Source organism: Martes martes (genome assembly GCF_963455335.1).
Source record: "Martes martes genome assembly, chromosome: 3".
Taxonomy (NCBI): Eukaryota; Metazoa; Chordata; class Mammalia; order Carnivora; family Mustelidae; genus Martes; species Martes martes.
Genome location: NC_137890.1, coordinates 126,071,282 through 126,091,301, shown reverse-complemented (window position 1 = coordinate 126,091,301; position 20,020 = coordinate 126,071,282). Strand labels below are relative to the sequence as shown.

The window sequence follows — 20,020 nt, the reverse complement described above, 5'->3', positions numbered from 1 at the left end:
CAAAGCCTCCCAAGTGCCACAGAACGTGGTATTTCTACCTTGTTCAGAAGAGTTATTATGTGGTTGTTAATCCATTAATCTGCTATGGTTCTTAAGAATTCAACTAAAACCCTGCTTAAGTATATAGTATTTAAATACACTAAAATATAAATACACAGATATGTATATATGACAAATAGAGTGAAAAGGAAGATTTTATTTGTAAGTTTCTGTTTGTAGCTAAACAAAACACAGGATATCCAGGATATCCTTTATGTCTGCCTTGGACAGACATGCCAACGAAAATGCCTCTGCATTTTCACAGGTGTCCTGAAGATGCAGCCCAGTGCAGAGTGATGAGATGAGGACAGCATGGCTCTAGACATTTTAGTTGATTTTTTTTGTAGCTTCTACCTCATGGCAGATCTTTTTTCTTTCCCTCTGACAAGCCAGGGTTTTCTTGCACATCCCTGAAATGGCCTACGTTAGAGGTAACCTAAAATCTGTTCTCACTATGGGAATTTTCATTCAGAACATTTCAAGTACAAGGAGGGTCCTTGTCCACTTCCCACCCCCAGTCTTTGGGTCTCAAAAGAGTCCGTAATTAATTGTGTGTGGCATTGTGGGGGGGGGGGATTAGAGGGCTGCATTTATCTTCAAATCATACTTTAGTTTATGCCAGCCTCAGTGAGACCAGTCCAAAGAAAGAGAATGGAATTTAAGAGCCCACTTTCTTTCCATCTTTTGTAGCAGTGCCTCCTCCTTCCACTTTCTCATCCCACTCGCTTGAAAGAGGGCTTATCATCATTACTCTTAGCTTTCCACACACTATTAAGTTACCAATGCAGGTAGATAGAACCACTCCTAGGATAAAGAATTTTGTCTGGCATTCCAGTGTCTACCCTTTATGACTCCCCATAACTGTCATCCCGATGCCCACATAATAGCAAAGCTATGAATTCCTTAAGCCAGAAACCAAGAAAGTCCTGGTCATATGGACCTTCCCAGGCCATAGAATAATACCTTGCTCTCTCCGGTTACATTCTCACCTTGGAGATAGCCTCTTAGGTTAAATGTCAACCTAATGCTCTGTTTCTATAGTTTACTGAATAGTAAACTATAGAAGTATCAGTATTTAGAGTATCAGTATTTGTTGAGCATGAACATGCCAGGCACTGTTCCTGGCCCTGCAGCTACAACTATCAAAAAGACACAATCCCTTAAGGAGACTTTCATGGGAGAGGAGGGGAGTCACAACACATTTATAAACAATATGATATTTTAAACAGTAGTAAGTACTGTGGAGAAAAAGCAGGAATGTGATAACACACAGTATTCTAAGCTTACTCCCTTGGTACAATTTTAGGGGTCTTGAGAGCTAAAGATGTTTTAAATATCTCTAGAGAGGTAGATAAATGTTTTGAGCTGTGCTTTAGATAGAATTAGATAGATTATTCCCCCAGGGATAATACCGAGCTGTCCAGCATTTGAGACACTCAGCCGAACTATATAACCGTTTGAGAAAGCAAACCCTGGGAGTCTCCTGTAAGATGAGCAGATCCTGAATCTCTATGGCTGGGAAATGCTAACTAAATGCTTTTTGTTGAAAAATAGCCACTGCCAGCAACCATGGGTCCTCTTAGAAGTCTCTGCCAAGATCAGTTGTAGGATGCTCGTCATGCTAGTAGGTAGAACAATCAAAAGCCCTTGGATTTATGAGTCCCTATTGATCTTAAGTCATTCTTCTCTTTAATATTTAAGCTCCCTTGGAAAAGAAACTCTAAGTTACTAAACATCTAAGAGGAGATAGATTACTTGCATCATTCAGGAGAAGGAAATGCAGATTCTTACAAGGAAACTGGGCCAATTTTTAGAGATTATAAACAGATAGCTAAAAGGATGTGACTTAGAGATAGAAGGTTACCCTCAATTTACAAAACTGTTCTTATAAAGTTCTGAGTGAAATGTCATACTGGAGCCTATTTTCTCACTGACAGATTATACCAGTGGTTCTAATTTTTGATTTTGGGAACCCGTACTCCATAACTTGTTAACATAAATAACATTTAAAAAAATAAATATATGTTCCAACACAAAAATAGAAAGGCATTGTAGTCACTTTTGTAAATAACTACATCACACTTAATAGGAGCTGCATTTTTGTATCTCCGTATTTGATCTGCTGCATCATATTGTTTTGGTTGAAGTTCTGATGACAATCTAGTCTCACATGGCTATGTCAGTGGAAAAGGGAAGAACTTGTGAACCCCCTGAAAGTTTCTAAGGGCCCTCATAATTTTCAGACCACACTTTGAGAATCACTGGATTAGCAGTACATTCCAAAAGGTGGGGGGGAAACCTACCCAATTAATGAGTTGATAGCTTTTTGAAAGATAAGGAGTCTAGTCAAGGCATGTGGAGAATTGTTGTATTCCAGTACAGTGTTCTGAAAGCTTAATGTGTATACAAATCACCTGGAATCCTTGTTAAGATTCAGATTCTGATTCAGAAGGTGTGGTGTGAAGCTCTAGAACCTCTATCTCTGAGAAGGTCCGGAGTGATGCCAACACTGCTGATCCCTGGACCTCACTTTGAGTAGCAATGCTGTAGTATATTTTAATATACACATCACCAGAAAGAATGCACAGGTGAGCTTGTGTAGTAGAAGAGGGTAGGATTAGGGTGGGTGGAGGGAAAAGAGGAGTATATATAAACTCATGCTACCTACCTTCAAAAAATCTGTAAAAATTGTGATACCACTTATAAATCCTATACTGTCATAAGTTTTGACTACTACTTATTAACTATCTGTACATCAAAGCAAGCTAAGGCATAATGTTTTTGGCAGAGACAAAGTCCAACTGCCATGTTTGTTAAGGCAGAGGGGGATGGTATTAGATCTGAAAAATAATTTTTTTGGTCCTAATAATGTATAGAATTTGGCAAGTAATTGATGGACTATGTATTTAGGTCTTAAGTCCATAATATTTTCAATAGAGTAATACTGTGAAATTACCAAATTAGTATATGCTTAGCATGTAGAGACTTCAACAACTCATAATTTCAGGTATAGAAATCATGTACTTAGAAGGCTTTGCAGAGGATAGTCCTGATGTTTTCTCCTTTCAAACACTTAACACCCAAACCAAACCACATGGGCTAAAATTACCAAATAGTGAGTATATATTTTTTGGTTCTCAAATGATATTTCCCGTTTATCTATAATCCTTTAAACTTAACTTTAGTGACATTCATTTCTACCTAACTTTGGCTGCTCAGCAAATTTTTACCATTCCTTCAACTACCTTACCTCTTAGAGCTTGAACTCTGAAGTTCTTTACATTTCTTGTCTATTTACTGGCTCTTACTGAAATGGATCTGAACCATATTGTGCTCCCTGGGCCCTTGATTGTTCTATTTTCATAAAATACACATAACAACATTTACCATCTTAACCATTTTAAGTATATATTTCAGTGATATTAAATACATCTATAATGAGGAGCGCCTGGCTGGCTCAGTTGGAAGAGCATGCAAATCTTGATCACGGGGTTGTGAGTTTGAGCTTCATGTTGGGTATAGAGATTACTTAAAAATAAAAACTTAAAAAAATGTATTCACAATGTTTTGCAACCATCATTACCATCCGTCTATTTTGTAAAACTGAAACTCCATGCCTGTTAAACTAGACGCCCCCATTGTTCCCACCCAGCCCCTAGCAATAACAATTCTTTTTCGTCTCTATGATTTTGACTACTCTAACTACCTAAGTGAATCGAACAGTAGTTTGTCTTTTCGTGACAGGTTTGTTTCACTTAGCATAATGTCCTCAGGGTTCATCCAATTGTAGCATCTATCAGAACTTCTTTCCTTTTTAAGGCTAAACAACATTCCATTGCATGTATATACCACATTTTGCTTATACCATTTATCCATCGATGGACACTTGGGTTGCTTCCATAGTTTACTTATAATAGTGAATAATGCAAGTATCTCTTCAAAACCTTGCTTTCAGTTCTTTGGGGAATATACCCATAAGTGGAATTGTTGGATCATACGGCACTTCTATTTTTAACTTTTTGAGGAACCACTATACTATTTTCCACAGCAGCTGTACCATTTTACATTCCTACCAGCAGCGCATAAGTGTTCCAATTCCCCCATATCCTTGCCAACATTTTTGTTTTGTTGTTTTTATAGTTGTCATACCATAGTGTGAAGTAGTATCTCATTGTAGCTTTGATTTGCATTTCCCTAATGATTAGTAATGGTGAGCATTTTTTCATCTATCAGTCAGCCATTTGAGTATCTTCAGAGAAATGTCTATTAAGTCCTTTGACCATTTTTAAATTGTGTTGTGTTTTTGTTGTTGAATTTTAGGACTTCTCTCCATATTGTGGATATTAATCCCTTATCCGATAGAGGATTTGCAAATATTTTCTCCCATTTTGTGTGTTGTCTTTTTGAGCATGTCTTTTATTGCACAAAATGTTGAAACTTTCATGATATTCAGTTTATCTAATTTTTTTCTTTTGTTGCCTGTGTCTTTGGTGTCTTGTCTAAGAAATCATTGCCAAACCCAGTGTCCTGAAGTTTTTGCAGTTTTCTTCTAAGAGCTTTGTAATTTTTGGTCTTATGTTTAAGTCTTTGATCTACTTTGAGTTAATTTCTGTATATGTTGTTAAGTAAGGGTCCAACTTCATTCTTTTGCTTGTGAATATCCAGTTTTCCAGGCACCATTTGTTGAAATGGCTATCATTACCCCATTGGATGGTCTAGACACTCCTGTCAAAAATTATTGGACTATAAATGCAAGGATTTATTTCTGGGCTTTCTATTCCATTGGTCTATTCTGTCTTTATGCCATTAACACTGTTTTGATTACTGCAGCTTGGTAGTAATTTTGGAATAAGGAAGTTCATGCATACATCATTTTTTAAACTTTCTCCACCTCCTTAGTTCTTTTATCATCTTTACTATGGTTTAGTCTTTATCTAGATCTGCCATCAGGTCTTCTGCTCCAAGATTTTTTTATTTTCCCTTTGAATAGGCCATACTTTCCTGTTTTTTGAATGCCTTGTGATTTTTTTGTTCTTGTTGCAAACTGGACATCTGAATAATGTGGTATCTCTGGCATTCAGATTATTCTCCTTCCCTAGGATTTATTGTTGCTATTTTATTAGTATTATTTTTGATTGTTGTATACGGTCTCTGTGCCAAGGATTAGCTTGATGTGTAAACAATGTTTTGTCTGTTCTTTTCTTGGGCATGAGTGGTTACTTTCTAATTTTCCTTGTATATACAGTTGTTTTTGAATGTCCTAGTCTTTAGAGTCTGGCTCCCAAAAGGGGAAAAAGAGAACAAAGGGCAAATGGTACCTTCAGCTGGAGGTGAAGGAGCTTGCAACAATGGGTGGGGGGGGGGGGGATGCAGCAATAATGGCCATCCTCCTCTTTATCTCTATTTCTATAATCAGAAGTAGCAGTCAATGATCAAAGCATTAATAACCAGTATTTGGAGGACAGGTTTCTTTTTGCTTACACTGGCTCCTTCAAGCTGTGTGGAAGCTGCTCCAGGAAGATGTGCACAGCAGCCTGCCCTGGGGCTGGGGCTGAGGGCTGGCAGCTGCTACTCTAAGACCTGAAATAGGAATTAACCCCAATTTGCAGTTCAAGCCTTCCTCTGAAGTTGCCTTTACTAGACAGAGTTCCAATGTAGTCAAATTAGACAGATTTGGACAGTGCAATTGTTGGCTAGGTGGGAAGAGATTCCTGATGCTTCCATCTTTCCATAATATCCTCAGCTTATCACTCCTATTGTGGCTTTACTCATTCCTTACCAAGTTTGAAGCCCATAGGTTAGCCTGCTGAACAATGTCCTTGTTTGCTGTCTGCTTAGAGCTCCTTTGACCTGTCATTTCTTCTTGTCAGTAACCAGCCTTGATAACCCTCACTGCTCTGTATCAGTTGTGTTAACACTTCCCAACATTGCTGGGGAGTCATAAAACTAGGCTGAGATTGACTACAAGTTCATGTTACCGACTGGAGCTGGGTTCTTACTGCTGCTCTGCACTTTTATTCACATCTACTCCATACCACACACCATACTTTCCCTCTTTTCAAGCCCACAAGGCTGATTATGCTTCAATTTTGTTTTATATTCTATAACAAAACATCTTTTCCCAAATCAGCTTTGTCAGCCCTAACATACAAAAAAAATCAAACATAGTCTTTGGAATCAAGGAAGGTCTGAATCTGGATCCCATGCCACTTCATGGTTATCTGATTTTGGGAATTAACCCATCTTAAGCCTATTTTTCTGCCCATCTTCTCTTCCCAATTATGCAGGGTCGTCATGAGGACTAAATTACATAAACCACATAAAATTCCCAGGAAAGGAAGTGGCACTTGTGTGATGCACATACCCTGTCCTTCACCAACTGTTTCCCAAGATCTAGATATCAAATCCTATGGATGTAATTTTTACATCTTCTAACATACTCATGTAGTATTAAACTGCTGCTGAACCAACTAGCATCCCAAGATGCTAGTGATGAGCAATGCTTTGGCAATTTTTGGCTTTAAAAATATAGCCAATTCAGGGGCGCCTGGGTGGCTCAGTTGGTTAAGCAGCTGCCTTCAGCTTGGGTCATGATTCCAGGGTCCTGGGATCAAGCCCTGCATCGGGCTCCCTGCTCAGCAGAGCCTACTTCTCTCTCTCCCTCTGCCTGCCACTCTGCTTACTTGTGCTATCTGTCAAACAAATAAAATCTTAAAAAAAAAATAGCCAATTAAGCTTACTTTTTGATATTTGGTTTTCATTGCCTTTTTAAATTTTTTGAAAATATTTTTATTTATTTGACAGAGATAGAGCCATAGAGCATAAACGAGGGGAATGGCAGAGGGAGAGGGAGAAGCAGGCTCTCAGGTGACTGGGGAGCCCAATGCACAGTTCAATCCTAGGACTCTGGGATCATAACCTGAGCAGAATGCAGACACTCAACCAACCGAGCCACCCAAGTGCCCCACCTTTTAAAATTTTCCACTTGATATTTGGTTCCTAAAGAGAGCCTCATTCAAGCAAGAAACCAGTTCCTAATGAGATTTTCTTCTCAGAAATTCCACTTTGTTATGGACACTTATTTGCTTAACATGAGACTTACTGAAAAGCAAAAACCATTCCCAACCCTAGTCTAACAAGGCTTCAATTCCTAAAAAGCCGACATGATTTATTTTTAGATCCAGCTGTGTAAGACCAGCCAAGTTAGTCTTGGAAGGTAATTCTGTTCCCAGTCTTTGTAATCCCGGTTACTGTTTTAGCTTAATTAATTGTATCTCATAGAAGCTGAAAACACTCACAATTTCTCGTTTATACGAGTAACCAAACGCCCTACAAATTACAATGTGCAGAATACCATATAAAAGAATTCTCATAAAATTGACTCGTTTTCATTAGGTGCAACTGCTGTTTCCTCTGACTTGCATACCATCTACTTGAATGCATATTCTTCTTTGTGATGATCGAAATTTAGGTTCAGTACAAATCACGGCAAAAACTAAAGTTTTCATCTTTAATGAAATGACCTTGGAAATAACGTACATTTCCATGACACCAATACTACAGTTTTCGGAGTCACAGTAAGATACACAGAATTATATCCGTAATCAATATGAATGCCAACATTTCAAGCAGTAATTTCTGTTACATGGCAAACAAAATCAAGAAAGCAACCATCAAACAAAAGAGACCCATAGCTTCAGACAAGGCAAATCCCAGGATAGCATATGAGAACAGCTGCTGCTTCAGCGAAGGGTTTCTAAAAGAGACACAACACATGTAATTGTTACTTTGAAATATTTTCTGAATTCCAGTATGTTTGGTAAACTGAAGAATCAAACTGGCAAGTCCTAGAAAAGTATTTGCCTAGATCTCTTTTGCCTCTACCTTTGTTCGATATTCTTTCTTCTAAATCCCAATCATTTAGAGAAAAAGTAGGAAGTGATCTCTATTGTTACTATAAATGATTTGTCTTCATCCATTTTTGAGGGGTTCAGACATACTTGCTATTCCCATGAAAGTATATTCTATTGTCTTAAGATCTGATAGTTTAGAAATAGATCTGATAGTTTAGAAATAAGATCTTAAATAAAATGGAAATTGATACTTTTATTATATAAAAGAGACTGTGCTGTTGTAGTCCCAATATAGCTTAACAATCAAGAGTGCAGACTCTGAAGTCAGAATGAAAATTTATTTCTGACACTAGCTACTTGGGCAATCAGTGTACTTCTGCAATGCTCATCCTTCATAAGTAAGCTGGAGTATCTCCAAGCAGTACTATGAGGGTTAAGTGAGATCATGCATGAAAAGCCCTCAAAATACAAGGCAAACACAGAGTTGGCACTTAATACAAAGTACCCATTACTTACTATTTCACTAACTTTCTAAGTTTCCAACTATGTCAAGCATGCTCTTAAAGCAGCTTATTTGGTGATAGAAATTACCTGGCATAACCAATGATAAGGCTGCCAAAGACTGTTCCAATACCAGCACCAGAACCAGCCACTCCCACTGTTGCAGCACCTGCACCAATAAATTTGGCAGCAGTATCAATGTCTCTGCTTATTGCACTGGTCTGAAACTCCCTCTGGATTAGTTGAGACACACCATTCTGGGCCCCATTAAATACCATAGAGCCCTAGAGAAAAGGAAATAAAAAGCAAAGGTTAAATCAGTAATCACAATTAGCCATTTTCATTACTACACTATCAAATGATAACTACTTCTTTGTGATTTTTTGAATAGGAGATTGTGTGGGACAGTGGAAAATCAAGAGCTTAGAATAACTCCAATGTTGTGGAATAGGGATAATAGTATCTATACTTCGTAAGGTTGTTGAAAATTATGAAAGTGTATTTGAATATGCTTTTTAATACGGTAGGCTTTTCAGTAACTGGCTAGTATAATCTTAAATACAGGCAACTCAAGACACACACATACATACTAACTTTATTTCTTAGCCAACTCAGCCAAGTTTCTTTCATTGGCTTATCCTTGGCACTATTTTTTGGATACAAGGGTGGAAAAAGACTGCCCTCAAACCATTCACTAATGAGGTTTTTTTTAACCCCCCTTTAATTAAAACCGTAAGACTTACTTGGTGGGGTTACTTAATTTCTATTATTACTGCTATTACCTCTCCAGTCCTAGCCTCTGGTCGAGATAACACTGATGCAGAAATTGGTCTGTATGCAACTCTGGATCCAGCTCGGATCTATTAAGGAAAAAAACATTCCAAATATTAGGTTAAGAGTAGGTTAGGACTTCAATGACCCTTCTTGTACCCTGAGTTCTAAAAAAGCCATCAGCAAAAATTTATCAGAAAGCTTATGACTTTTCGTATTGTCTCTTATCTTGCTGTTTGGTTATTTTCAATCCATGAAGTAATTTTATTTTAATGTTGCTAACTGAAGTTTTAAGTGTGCTACATAATCTATTTGTAATTATCTGAATAAAACCTCTACATGCTTGAAAAGCAAGCACGATTTTTAAAACTTCAATGACTGTAGTGCCACGATTTAGATCAGAAAAACAGCAATAAACATCCCACATTCTTTGCTAAGTTGAAGTGGACCAACAAGTTAATGAAGTATTACTATAAACGCTTGTCATTTAAATTAGCCCATAAGTTAATATGAGGCCCACAACTTCCAAAATATTCCTGTATGTCCATTAATTATAAAATAAAAAAGCAGTTTAAACAATTCTGTATCAGTGTCAGGATAACCGGTGAAATATTCGACCCTACGGACATATTGCAGTCCAGCGTCTCTGCCCTTGGAGTGTCCACTACACTAAGGTCACAGAAAATCCCTTCAGAACCAAGACCTGATTCTCTAAGACAAATCCCCCACATCCCGACTTCACCTAAAGCTTCCGAAATGGTTATGGAAATAACAGCCAGAGGCTCGATGAAAGACTTTCCACGACTCCACCACCTTCCTCCGCCCACACAGGGTGAGGCAAAGTCCCTCCCTTTGCAGCAGCGAGTTTGACCTACAGATAGGCAAGGGAGAACGCTGCGGCGGCGAACTAGGCCTCAGAGGCCCCCTACATCCTTAAGAGCACCCCAACCTTCGCGCCGACCCCAACCCCACAGTACGCGAGGAGGTGGGGAAGGGGGCCGCTCCGGCACTAGGAGCAAGGAGGGTTTGACCTACAGCGAGTGGAGCCTGACAACTAGGCCTCGGCTGCTCTCCACGGCACTCGTGGACGGGAGGAGCCGAGTAAAGTGCCCCAGGATTAGTAGAAATGGGAGAAGAGGACACAGAGGGTGAGGGATGAGCGGTCCCCACAGGTTGATGTGCCCCGCCCAGAGGTGCCCCATTCAACAACGTGGACGCTCCAGGCCCAGAGGTCCGCCCTCAGCGTCCCGGCCCAGCCTGGGCTACGCACCAGAGCGGGGGTGCAGGCGAGCTTGGCGCAGGCGAACATCTTACACTCTTCGGGGCGGCGCGGATGGAGGACCTGGGTGACGGCCGACGTGGGCTCCTCTCCCGCTTCCCTTCTGCGGAGGTAAAGGGGCTTAAGGTCAAGTGCCCTCTCGGGCCTGTCCTTCCCACCCAAGTCCCTCGGGCTCCCGTGCACGCCGTCGGCCTGGGCCCTCGTCCATCTAGGCGCCAGCAGAATGAATGGGTCCTGGCGGGACGCTGCTCCGCCCCGGCCAGGCCCGGCTCTCGCGCCCTCCGCTTACCTTCCCGGGAGGTGGCGGCGGCAACGACGGCGGCAGAGGTCGAAGGAGTGGCGCTCGACGCGCAGGCGCGTTCCGCCTCTTATTCGCGCGGCGGCACCCGGATGGAGAAGGCGGGGAAAAGGGGGCAGTAGGGAAGACGCTCAAGGTCACTTTGTAACAACTTTATTGGCAACTAGTTGGGAAGGACAACGACAGCCACACCGAGGTGGGCGGGCGGGCAGCGGCCGGTAAGGGAGATGCAAAAAGAAGAAATTCTCTCTGGCAGAGAGAACGGAACAGATTGTTTCTCTCTTGATCTGAGCTGGCCAGAGGATAGTGCGACTTTTTCTTCCAGTCGATATCTTGTGAGATTTGGCCTTTTAATCAGTTGTTACTGTCTCCTTCCGAGAGGGGCTCCCCTTCCTGTTCATTCTCCTCCTCCGTGAAATAGAACTGTGTGTGTGCGTGGGGAAGGAGTTCATGCACTGCTTGACAGAAGAAATGAGGTCCCCAGCAAAGGGAACACATTTCTTTAAAGGAATCTGGAAAAGTATTCCAGAAGTATGGCTAATCCTTCCAGTGGCAGAAGTCCTGACCTTAAGTACAGGGACAAGGGAATGAACACATGAAGAGATCAAAGAGTTTTGTGAGGGAGCCTGGGTGGCTCAGTTGGTTGAGCAACTGCCTTCGGCTCAGGTCATGATCCCGGACTTCCAGGATCGAGTCCCGCATCGGGCTCCCAGGTCCTTGGGGAGTCTGCTTCTCCCTCTGACCTTCTCCTCTCTCATGATCTCTCTCACTCATTGTCCCTCAAATAAATAAATAAAATTAAAAAAAAAAAGAGTTTTGTGACTTTGGGCACAAAGTTGCATCTTGGTAATGAAGTGAGGGAGGTAATTTTTCTTCCAGCTCTATGCTTGTAAAGATTAAGGGATGTAATGTAATTCATGGGACTAAAGAAAGTCTGAGTATTTTAAAAACCGACCCAACTTTTAACACCTGCTTTTGGTACCTTTGGACAAATCATTTTCTTTGATGGATACAGAAATGTCTCAGAAAAAGTTAAGTAAGACTTTACTTACTTACTTACTTAACTTTTGATAGATCCTCAAACTCTGTAAATTTTACTTAGTAGTTCTTGGTAGTTCTATTGGAAGTGACACAAGTCAACGTAAAAGATTAAACATCTGATATGGCCAGTTGATGGGATGGGGGGGGCTGAAATCTCACCCACTTAGCCTAGTGTCTTGGCATGGGATGACGTCCACCTAGAAGATCACCCTTTTTCTAGTTAGCACAAGGTGTGTGGTATCATATAGGGGCAACCCTAGGGAGAAGCCCTCAGAATTGAAACATGAAGAATGAATAAGAATCTGTCACGGATCCGGGGCATCTGGGTGGCTCAGTTGGTTAAGCAATGGCTTTCAGTTGAGGTCATGATCCTGGAGTCCTAGGATTGAGTCTTGCATCAGGCTCCCTGTTCAGTAGGAAGTCCGCTTCTCTCTCTGACCCTCCCCGACTCTTGCCTGGACGCACTCGTGCTCTCTCTCTCTCATTCTCTCTCTTGCAAATAAATAAAATCTTAAAAAAAAAAAAGAATTTGTCACTGATCCAATTTCAAATGCAAATGGTTCAAAATCACGTGAAGCTAGTCAGTTTAGGCTCAATCTTTAGCCCATAAAATAGAGACAATTCATTTGAATTCACATGTGCAGTTCAAAGAGAGCTTATTTATTTTCTCAAGTACTCAGTTCTTACCTGAAGTATGTAGTATCCTGTGATGTGTAAAGTAGAATAAACAATGCTCTCCATTCATCAGAGTTCTCCAGAGAACCAGAACCAGTAGGAAATTAATTATTGAGTTATCTATTTATTTATTATGAAGAATTAGTGCATGTGGTTATGGAAGCTCAGATGTCCCATGATCTGCCGTGTCCAAGCTGGAGACCCAGGAAAGCCAGTGGTTTAATTCGGTTTGAATCCGAAGGGCTGAGAACCAGGGAGACCAATAGTGTAATTTGCAGTCTGAATGAGATGGGATGTCCCAGCTCAATAGTGAGATGGGGGGGAAAGGGCAAATTCTTTCTTCCTCTGCCTTTTGTTCTATTCAGACCCTCACTGGATTGGACGATGCCCATCCACATTGGGGGGGACAGTCTACTTTAATCAGCCTGCTGATTCAAAGGCTAATCTCATCCAGAAACACCTGCGCAGACACACCCAGAGATAATATTTAATTTAGGCACCCCATGGCCATCAAGTTGACCCAAAATTAATCATCACATATCCTATACTTTAATAATAGATCTTTATAAAGGAATAGCTATCTTAAATGGAATTGTGTACAGAGGTGGTTCAAGGGAAGTTCTGTCTCTTCAGCCATAAGTCAGTAGCAGTAACTGTTGGAGAGGAAGAGGAGGCAGGAGAGAAGCTGGGATCCCTAACAGGATCACTTCCAGGGTGCACATGGGCTAGGTGCCTATGACAGGGAGAGGTTCAGTCTAAGTCTAGGCTCTGACTATCAATATGTCAATAAGCAGGTGAACTGGCCTAGAAGAGGAGACAATATGTCCTTGGTGGGTTCAACCAGTTAGAGTTTAAATATTTATGAAGAATATTAGGTGTTCATAGAACAGATAGTGCTACCTGTGTTTGTGTGTGTGTCTAACAAAGTGGGTCTTGCATGATACCAGCCCATGTTGACAGAGGGTGAATATTTGCACTGAGGAAGTTTGAAGAAAAATGGTGCCTTCTGAGAGGAGTAAAGTGAGACTGTAAAGATGCATGGGGGACTTCTTTTGAAGTATTCAAGTCTCTCTGTATTTTTTTCTTAAATAGTGGAGATGATCTTCTTTTGTTTTTTGTTTTTCAAAGATTTTATTTTTTCATTTATTTGAGAGCGAGAAAGAAAGAGAGAGTGGATGTGCGCACATGCCAGCAGGAGGGTGAGTGGGGGGAGGGGCAGAAGGAGAGGGGCAAGCAGACTCTGCACTGAGCTGGGAGCCTACTGGGGGGCTGGATCTCACCACCCTGAGATCACAAGTTGAGCCGAGATCACAAGTTGAGCCGAGATCACAACCTGAGCCAAAATCAAGAGTGGGGTGCTCAACCAACTCAGCCACCCAGGCACCCTAGAGATGATCGTATTAAGTAATGAATCACAATTTGGTATTATGTGAACGCCTGAGTGAAGATGGCATGGAGAGGAAAGGAATGGGGCAGTAAAGAGAAGTATAGAAAATCCTTTCCCAATGTAAGTGCGATAATCCCTCCTTTACTTCGTGCCCCTTTGCAATGTGACTTTGCCACTCATCAAGCAATGGGGTCTGTTTTCCTTCTCCTTAAATCTGGGCTAATCTTATGACTTGCTTTGACCTAGAGAGTGACACTGTGTGACTTCTGGACTAGAAAGAGGTCTCATAGCTTTCATTTTCTCCTTGGAAGCCAACCATCCATCAAGAAAACATGGGTTAGACTACTGAGTGATAAGAAACCTCAACAGAAAAGAAGCCTCATAAAAGAGAGCTGAGGTGCCCCAGACATGTGACTGATGCTATGTTGGGTTCTCTAGCTTTAATCAAGCCTTCCCAGCCCAAACCACATGGAAGAGAAATGAGCCTTGCCTAAATTCCTGATCCACAGAATCAAGAGCAGTGAAAAGGTTATTGTTAGAAGCTATGAAATTTTAGGGTGGTTTATTACATAACAAGAGATAACTGAAACAGAAGATATTGTTTTCAAAGTATGCACTCCTTTGAAATCCATGTGGGGGCAGCAGCATCTTTTTCTTTCTTTCTTTTTTTTTTTTTTAAGTAATCTCTGCACCCAACTGGGGCTCAAACCTAGGACCCTGAGATTAAGAACTGCATACTATACCCACTATGCCAGCCAGGTGTCCCTTTTTAAATAAAAAAAAGAAAAATTTTTTTAAAGTAATCAGGAGGCAGCAGCATCTTAATGGCAATTTGAGTTCAGAATTCCAGGCATACCTCAGAGCAAATCAGATAGAAGCGCATGTCTTGTACACTGACTCCCCTTTCCTTGAAATTCTGGGGTGAAATAGGGTTGTTATTGTTAAAAATATGTAAGGTAAAAACAAAACAAAACTGTGTAAGGTAGTCCTATCCTGGACACATGGAAAGATGCTTAAATTATCTGCTTTTGATAAAGCTGAAGGTAGACACCCAACGACTGAGCCACTCAGGTACCCCAGAAAGTTTTCATTTCAATAGCCTGTAAAGTTTTCACCAGCCTTCTCACATTAGTGTGATTTTAAAAATATATATATTATTTGTGGAAATGAAAACCAGAAATGTAAGTTAAAAATATTCTGGGCTTTGTTATAAAAGTATTTTGCTTTTCTTATGAAAATTTTTGTTTCATATTATTGGCCTTAATTTGTTACCAATTTATCTTTTTTTTTTTTTTTTTTTAGGAAAATGAACGTTTAAACCTATGCTAATGCTATAGAATCATTCTATCAAGATGAGCTCCAAATAAATACTGTGTCCCCTCTTTGAGCATAGTGAGTATACAGGAAAATGTAAGAGTTTACTTTATAATTGGGGTATATGAAAAATTGAACTGATATATAAAAAATTGGAGAAAAACACAAATTAGTAACAATTTTAGAACTATGTCTTATGGTATGTGGTAAGGGAAACACCTTCAGAAAAGAGACTGGCTTGTTTATTTTTATTTATTTATTTAAAAGATTTTTATTTATTTGATACACAGAGAGAGATATCACAAGTAGGTAGAGCAGCAGGCAGAGAGAGGGGAAAGCAGGCTCCCCGCTGAGTAGAGAGCCCTATGTGGGGCTCAATCCCAGGACCCTGAGATCATGACTTGAACTGAAGGGAGAGGCTTAACCCACTGAGCCACCCAGGTGCCCTGAGACTGGCTTGTTTAAAAAGTGCCTCATTGAGACAGACTTGAGCTCAGATGAGAGAGATGGACTGATTCATTTAGAAAATGTTTCTTGTGGGGCGCCTGGGTGGTTCAGTTGGTTTCGCATCTGCCTTTACCTCAGGTCATAATCCCAGGCTCCTGGGATTGAGCTCCGCATGGAGGAGCCTGCTTCTCCTCACCCTCTCCCTCTATACCCCCTCAACCCTCTGCACTCATGCTCTATCGCTCTCTCTCTTTCTCAAATAAATAAATAAATAACTTCTTTTAATTAAAAAAAAAGGAAGAAAGCATTTCTTGGTATCCTTTATATAAAACCTAACACTGTCTGTCTAGGATACTAATCACTTTCTAGTGCAGAAATTTTTGGCCTTAATCTTCATTTTTGACTCCTTTACAAATTATTTAGCTATTTTCATGCCATCTAGTATAGTGGAATAAAATAAATGAATAATAGGGGCGCCTGGGTGGCTCAGTGGGTTAAGCCTCTGCCTTCGGCTCAGGGCATGATCCCAGGGTCCTGGGATCGAGCCCCACATTGGGCTTGCTGCTCAGTAGCGAGCCTGCTTCTCCCTCTCTATCTGCCTACTTCTGCCTACTTGTGATTTCTTTCTCTGTCAAATAAATAAATAAATAAATAATCTTAAAAAAAAAGAATAATAAATAAATAACTCCAAAGATTTAGTAAGGAATTAAAAGTAAATGTATCATTTTATGGCCTTTCAGAGGTCCAGATGGTTCAGGCTAAAATTTATATTGAAGAGTTACATGAAAACAATATACTAATATAATAAATATTATTCCATCCTTTTTTCCTGGTAAGATATGCTAGTTATTGAGGAAGAAAACAATTTTATGCACAGTTAATAATATAGAAAGACTAGTTACATTGGAAGAAAATGAGAAAATATGTGGATATGAGATCAGGTCTATCTTTTGCCTCTTCTCCATCAGGCACAGCATAGGGAATATAGTCAATAATGCCTTAATAACATATGGTGACATACACTTATCATGGTGAGCCCTGAGGAATGTATGGACTTGTTGAATCACTATGTTGTACATCTGAAGCTAATATAACATTGTCAACCATACTTCAGTAATAGATAAAAAAGTAAATAAGTTACCCATTTTTCACTTAATTTCACTTAATTTGTATATGGCTAGTTGCCTATCCAACATATGTTCTCCCTTTCTTTCTCGGTTATAGAACTCTGTTCACAGTTAAAAAATACTGAACTTCCCAGGTTTCCTTATAGTTAAGAATGGTCAGTGATATGTGAGTTAAAGTTACTTGGTATTGGCTCTAAGAATGCATGCAAAGGATATAGATTTAACCGTCTTATTTCTTTTTTTCCTTCCCCTCACCTTTTTTTTTTTTTTTTTTCCTGCTTGGAATTTGGATCCAGTGTCTGGAGGTGAAGCAACAATCTTGCAACCGTGAGTACAGAAACTGAACGTTAAGGATGGAGAAGTTGGAAGTGAAAAGGAGATTGAGTTCTTAACTTTTTTTTTTTTTTTGAGTAGCTAGAGCTGCTATTATCTATTTATGGACTTCATGTTATACCAGAAAAAAATTTCTATTTGTTGAAGCCACTGAGGTCAACCTTCTTTTATACGCAGCTGAACACAACACAAACTGAGGGTCTACATCTTTGACCCTTTTTGATCTTTGGTCTGTGATTACAGCAGAAATAGCCCTCTTCCCACAGAATTTATGTTAATTTAGATCTTTTTTCTATGTTCCATGGGACCAACAAGGAGACAGAACCATTTTAGCAATTTGAACAAAGAAAATGTAATGTAAAGATTGTTCACAATAAAAGGTATCTACTAAGAAGAAAGGAGTGGTTTCTAAGAGGTGCAGAAGTAGCAACTGTCGGAAGAGCTACTACCCTTGGCTAAGGATGAGTGAACAGAAAGGAAGAACTTAGAAATTTAAAGAAGAGGGCATGGCTGTCACAGGAATGTATAGTCCCCCTGTGGTGAAGGAACTTGCTGGAGGCACCAGCCACAAGTGAACCTGGAAGACTGCTGAGGTTCACAAAACCAGGCCCCTCTTGGGAACCAATTCATGGGCTCTACACGGAAGAAAGAAAAGTCCTTTCCTCCAGCTCTGGCCTCACAGGGTCTTTCCATCGCCCTCTTCTGGCAAAGCCTAACATTTTGCCAGTTGTCAAAGCAGAAATGCTTGCAGAGTCTAGTTCTAGAAATAACAAAGCAAAAGGATGGATTTATAGCTGAGAAGTCATAAGTTAATAAATGGCATAGATGGTAAGATTCTCAAGGGCAAGGGTTAGGTCTAATTCATATTTAGGTCTTCTACAGCACCTGACAGAGTGTTAAACATAGTAGTCACTCAATACATTTTTGCTCAATAATATATAAGGGGCTCAGTATATACAAAATAATTTGCAATAATTTTTTTGTTCTCCTCTTTTGACTAAGATATAATCTCTTTGGCTCTTCGGACAAATTAGAATGACCTCTAGAATGCCTTTTTCTTTCGAGTATTGCAAAATTCAAACTAAGAGAAAATGAGGAACATTTTTTGGTTTGTGACATGAGTTTGTTCAAACGCATTTGTGTGCTTATGAAGGATCCTGGGTTTATACGAATTCATTGAAAAACCAAAACATTAGAGCCCTCTTTTGATCCATTCTCTGAGATAACATAATTGTGCAGGAATGGTTCATCAGCCGGAGCAGCCCCAAGTTGGAGCTGTGAGGGAGGCAATGTCTGCAGTTCTCCTTTCACTTCTTTGTTCAAGGCCTTTGGTCCATCCTGAGCCACTTGCTCTTTCTGTAGGTACCTGGTATCTTCACGGTGACTACTGACCCTGCAAGTTTCCCCACGGTGCACCTACTGAAGCCATCTCTCTCCCAGCAGAGTCCAGCTTCTGAACTCTTACCCACGTAAGATATTCATCTCTTAGTGTTGCTTCTGCAGCACATCTCTATAACGGCATTATAACGACAGAGAAGATGAACATGGTCCCTGTGCAAGGACAACACACAAACTCACACATTCAGTAGTTTTATATACTATGCTACCATTGACCTCAGAAGGTGGGTGGGGGTGGTGGATGTTAACACGTCCAAGAAATGGAAGGAGGGACACCTGGGTGGCTCAGCTGGTTAAGAGTCTGCCTGCAGCCCAGGTCATGATCCCAGGGTCTTGGGATCGAGTCCCACATCGGGCTCCTTGCTCAGTGGGGAACCTGCTTCTCCCACTGTCTACCCCTGCCCCTGCTTGAACTCTCTCTCTTAAGTAAATAAATAAATAAAATCTTAAAAAAAAAAAAAAGAAATGGTGGGGCACCTGAGTGGCTCAGTGGGTTAAGCCTCTGCCTTCAGCTCAGGTCATGATCTCAGGGTCCTGGAATCGAGCCCTGTGTCGGGCTTTCTGCTCAGCAGTGGAGCCTGCTTCCCCTCTCTCTCTCTGCCTGCCTCTCTGCCTACTTGTGATCTCTGTCAAATAAATAAATAAAATCTTAAAAAAAAAGAGATGGAAGGAATTACAAATGTATTTCCTGTATTTAAAAACTAGAGGGTTCATAGATGGTTACCCATGGGAAAAGAAACAGGTTGGAGGGAATAAAAATAGAAGCTAGACTTCTTTGAATATACTTCACTTTTGGAAAGATGCAAACCATTTATGAAAGCAAATTTTTAAAAAAAAATTTAAAAGTCCCTAAAAAGAGAAAGTAAACGAAACAAATGAATTTAACTGCATCTAGCTGGTATCATAACTACACTGGGTAGATTCAGAGAGTTTCTATAGGTGGATAAAAAGATAGCTCCTTCATCGCCCTGCTTCATGTGCACTGGGTCTCTTCGCTATTCCTCCAACATGCCAACCATATTCCACCTCACAGAACTGCACATTTGTTCCTTCAGCTTGGACCATCTTTCTGCTGGGTAGTCACTTGGTTTACAACTCCGCTTTGTGCAAGTCTTTGCTCAAGTCTCTTCTTAAGAGAGGCTTTCCTGAATCCCTTGCATATCTTTTTATATCTCCCTAACACTTGTAGCTACCTGCCATTATTTGTTTGGTAAATAATTAGACTCTCTCATTAGACTGTAAGTTCATGGTGGCAAGGACTTTGTTTTGTTCATTGCTGCACACACAGAGTCTAGAATATGCTTGGCCCATTAATAGGCACTCAGTAAATTTTGAGCAGAGTGGTTGGAGAAGGGAGAGACTGTTAACTTTTTATTCACATACCACTGTATTATTTGATAGGTTACCATTAGTGTGAATTACTTTAATATTTTAAAACCAGTACGTTAGGAAAGTTTTAATAATTCACAATCATTGATAAAATTTATACATTATCCCCTCTGTGGTACTTGAATTAAATAAACTGAAGAGAAGCATTACTATTAATATTTTTTAAAG

General features: G+C 40.2%; 1 protein-coding gene and 1 long non-coding RNA gene across 2 annotated transcripts in view; one reads left to right on the top strand and one right to left on the bottom strand.

Moving 5' to 3' along the window:
• Positions 1-7,535: 7,535 nt before the first annotated feature.
• Positions 7,536-10,756, bottom strand: ATP5MC3 (ATP synthase membrane subunit c locus 3). The gene is made up of 5 exons (XM_080797977.1): positions 10,733-10,756; positions 10,435-10,546; positions 9,176-9,253; positions 8,484-8,677; positions 7,536-7,795 (listed from the first exon to the last, which is right to left on the bottom strand). The coding sequence occupies exons 2-5, from the start codon at positions 10,471-10,473 to the stop codon at positions 7,681-7,683; spliced, it is 426 nt and encodes a 141-aa protein (XP_080654103.1). The 5' UTR covers positions 10,474-10,546; positions 10,733-10,756; the 3' UTR covers positions 7,536-7,680.
• Positions 10,014-20,020, top strand: part of LOC308339379 — a 19,695-nt gene continuing 9,688 nt past the window's right edge. Inside the window, exons 1-4 of the long non-coding RNA XR_013966503.1 lie at positions 10,014-10,554; positions 15,147-15,236; positions 17,029-17,059; positions 18,428-18,534. This is a non-coding gene — a long non-coding RNA (uncharacterized lncRNA). The remainder of the gene's footprint in view (positions 10,555-15,146; positions 15,237-17,028; positions 17,060-18,427; positions 18,535-20,020) is intronic.

Excerpts from the sequence above, each read along its gene's own strand:
- ATP5MC3 (XM_080797977.1), bottom strand. The coding sequence starts at position 10,473 with ATGTTCGCCTGCGCCAAGCTCGCCTGCACCCCCGCTCTG. Across the intron at positions 8,678-9,175 it reads CAGAGGCTAGGACTGGAGAG|GGCTCTATGGTATTTAATGG; the intron begins GTAATAGCAGTA and ends CCTTTTCTCTAG. Across the intron at positions 7,796-8,483 it reads CTTATCATTGGTTATGCCAG|AAACCCTTCGCTGAAGCAGC; the intron begins GTAATTTCTATC and ends TGTCTCTTTTAG.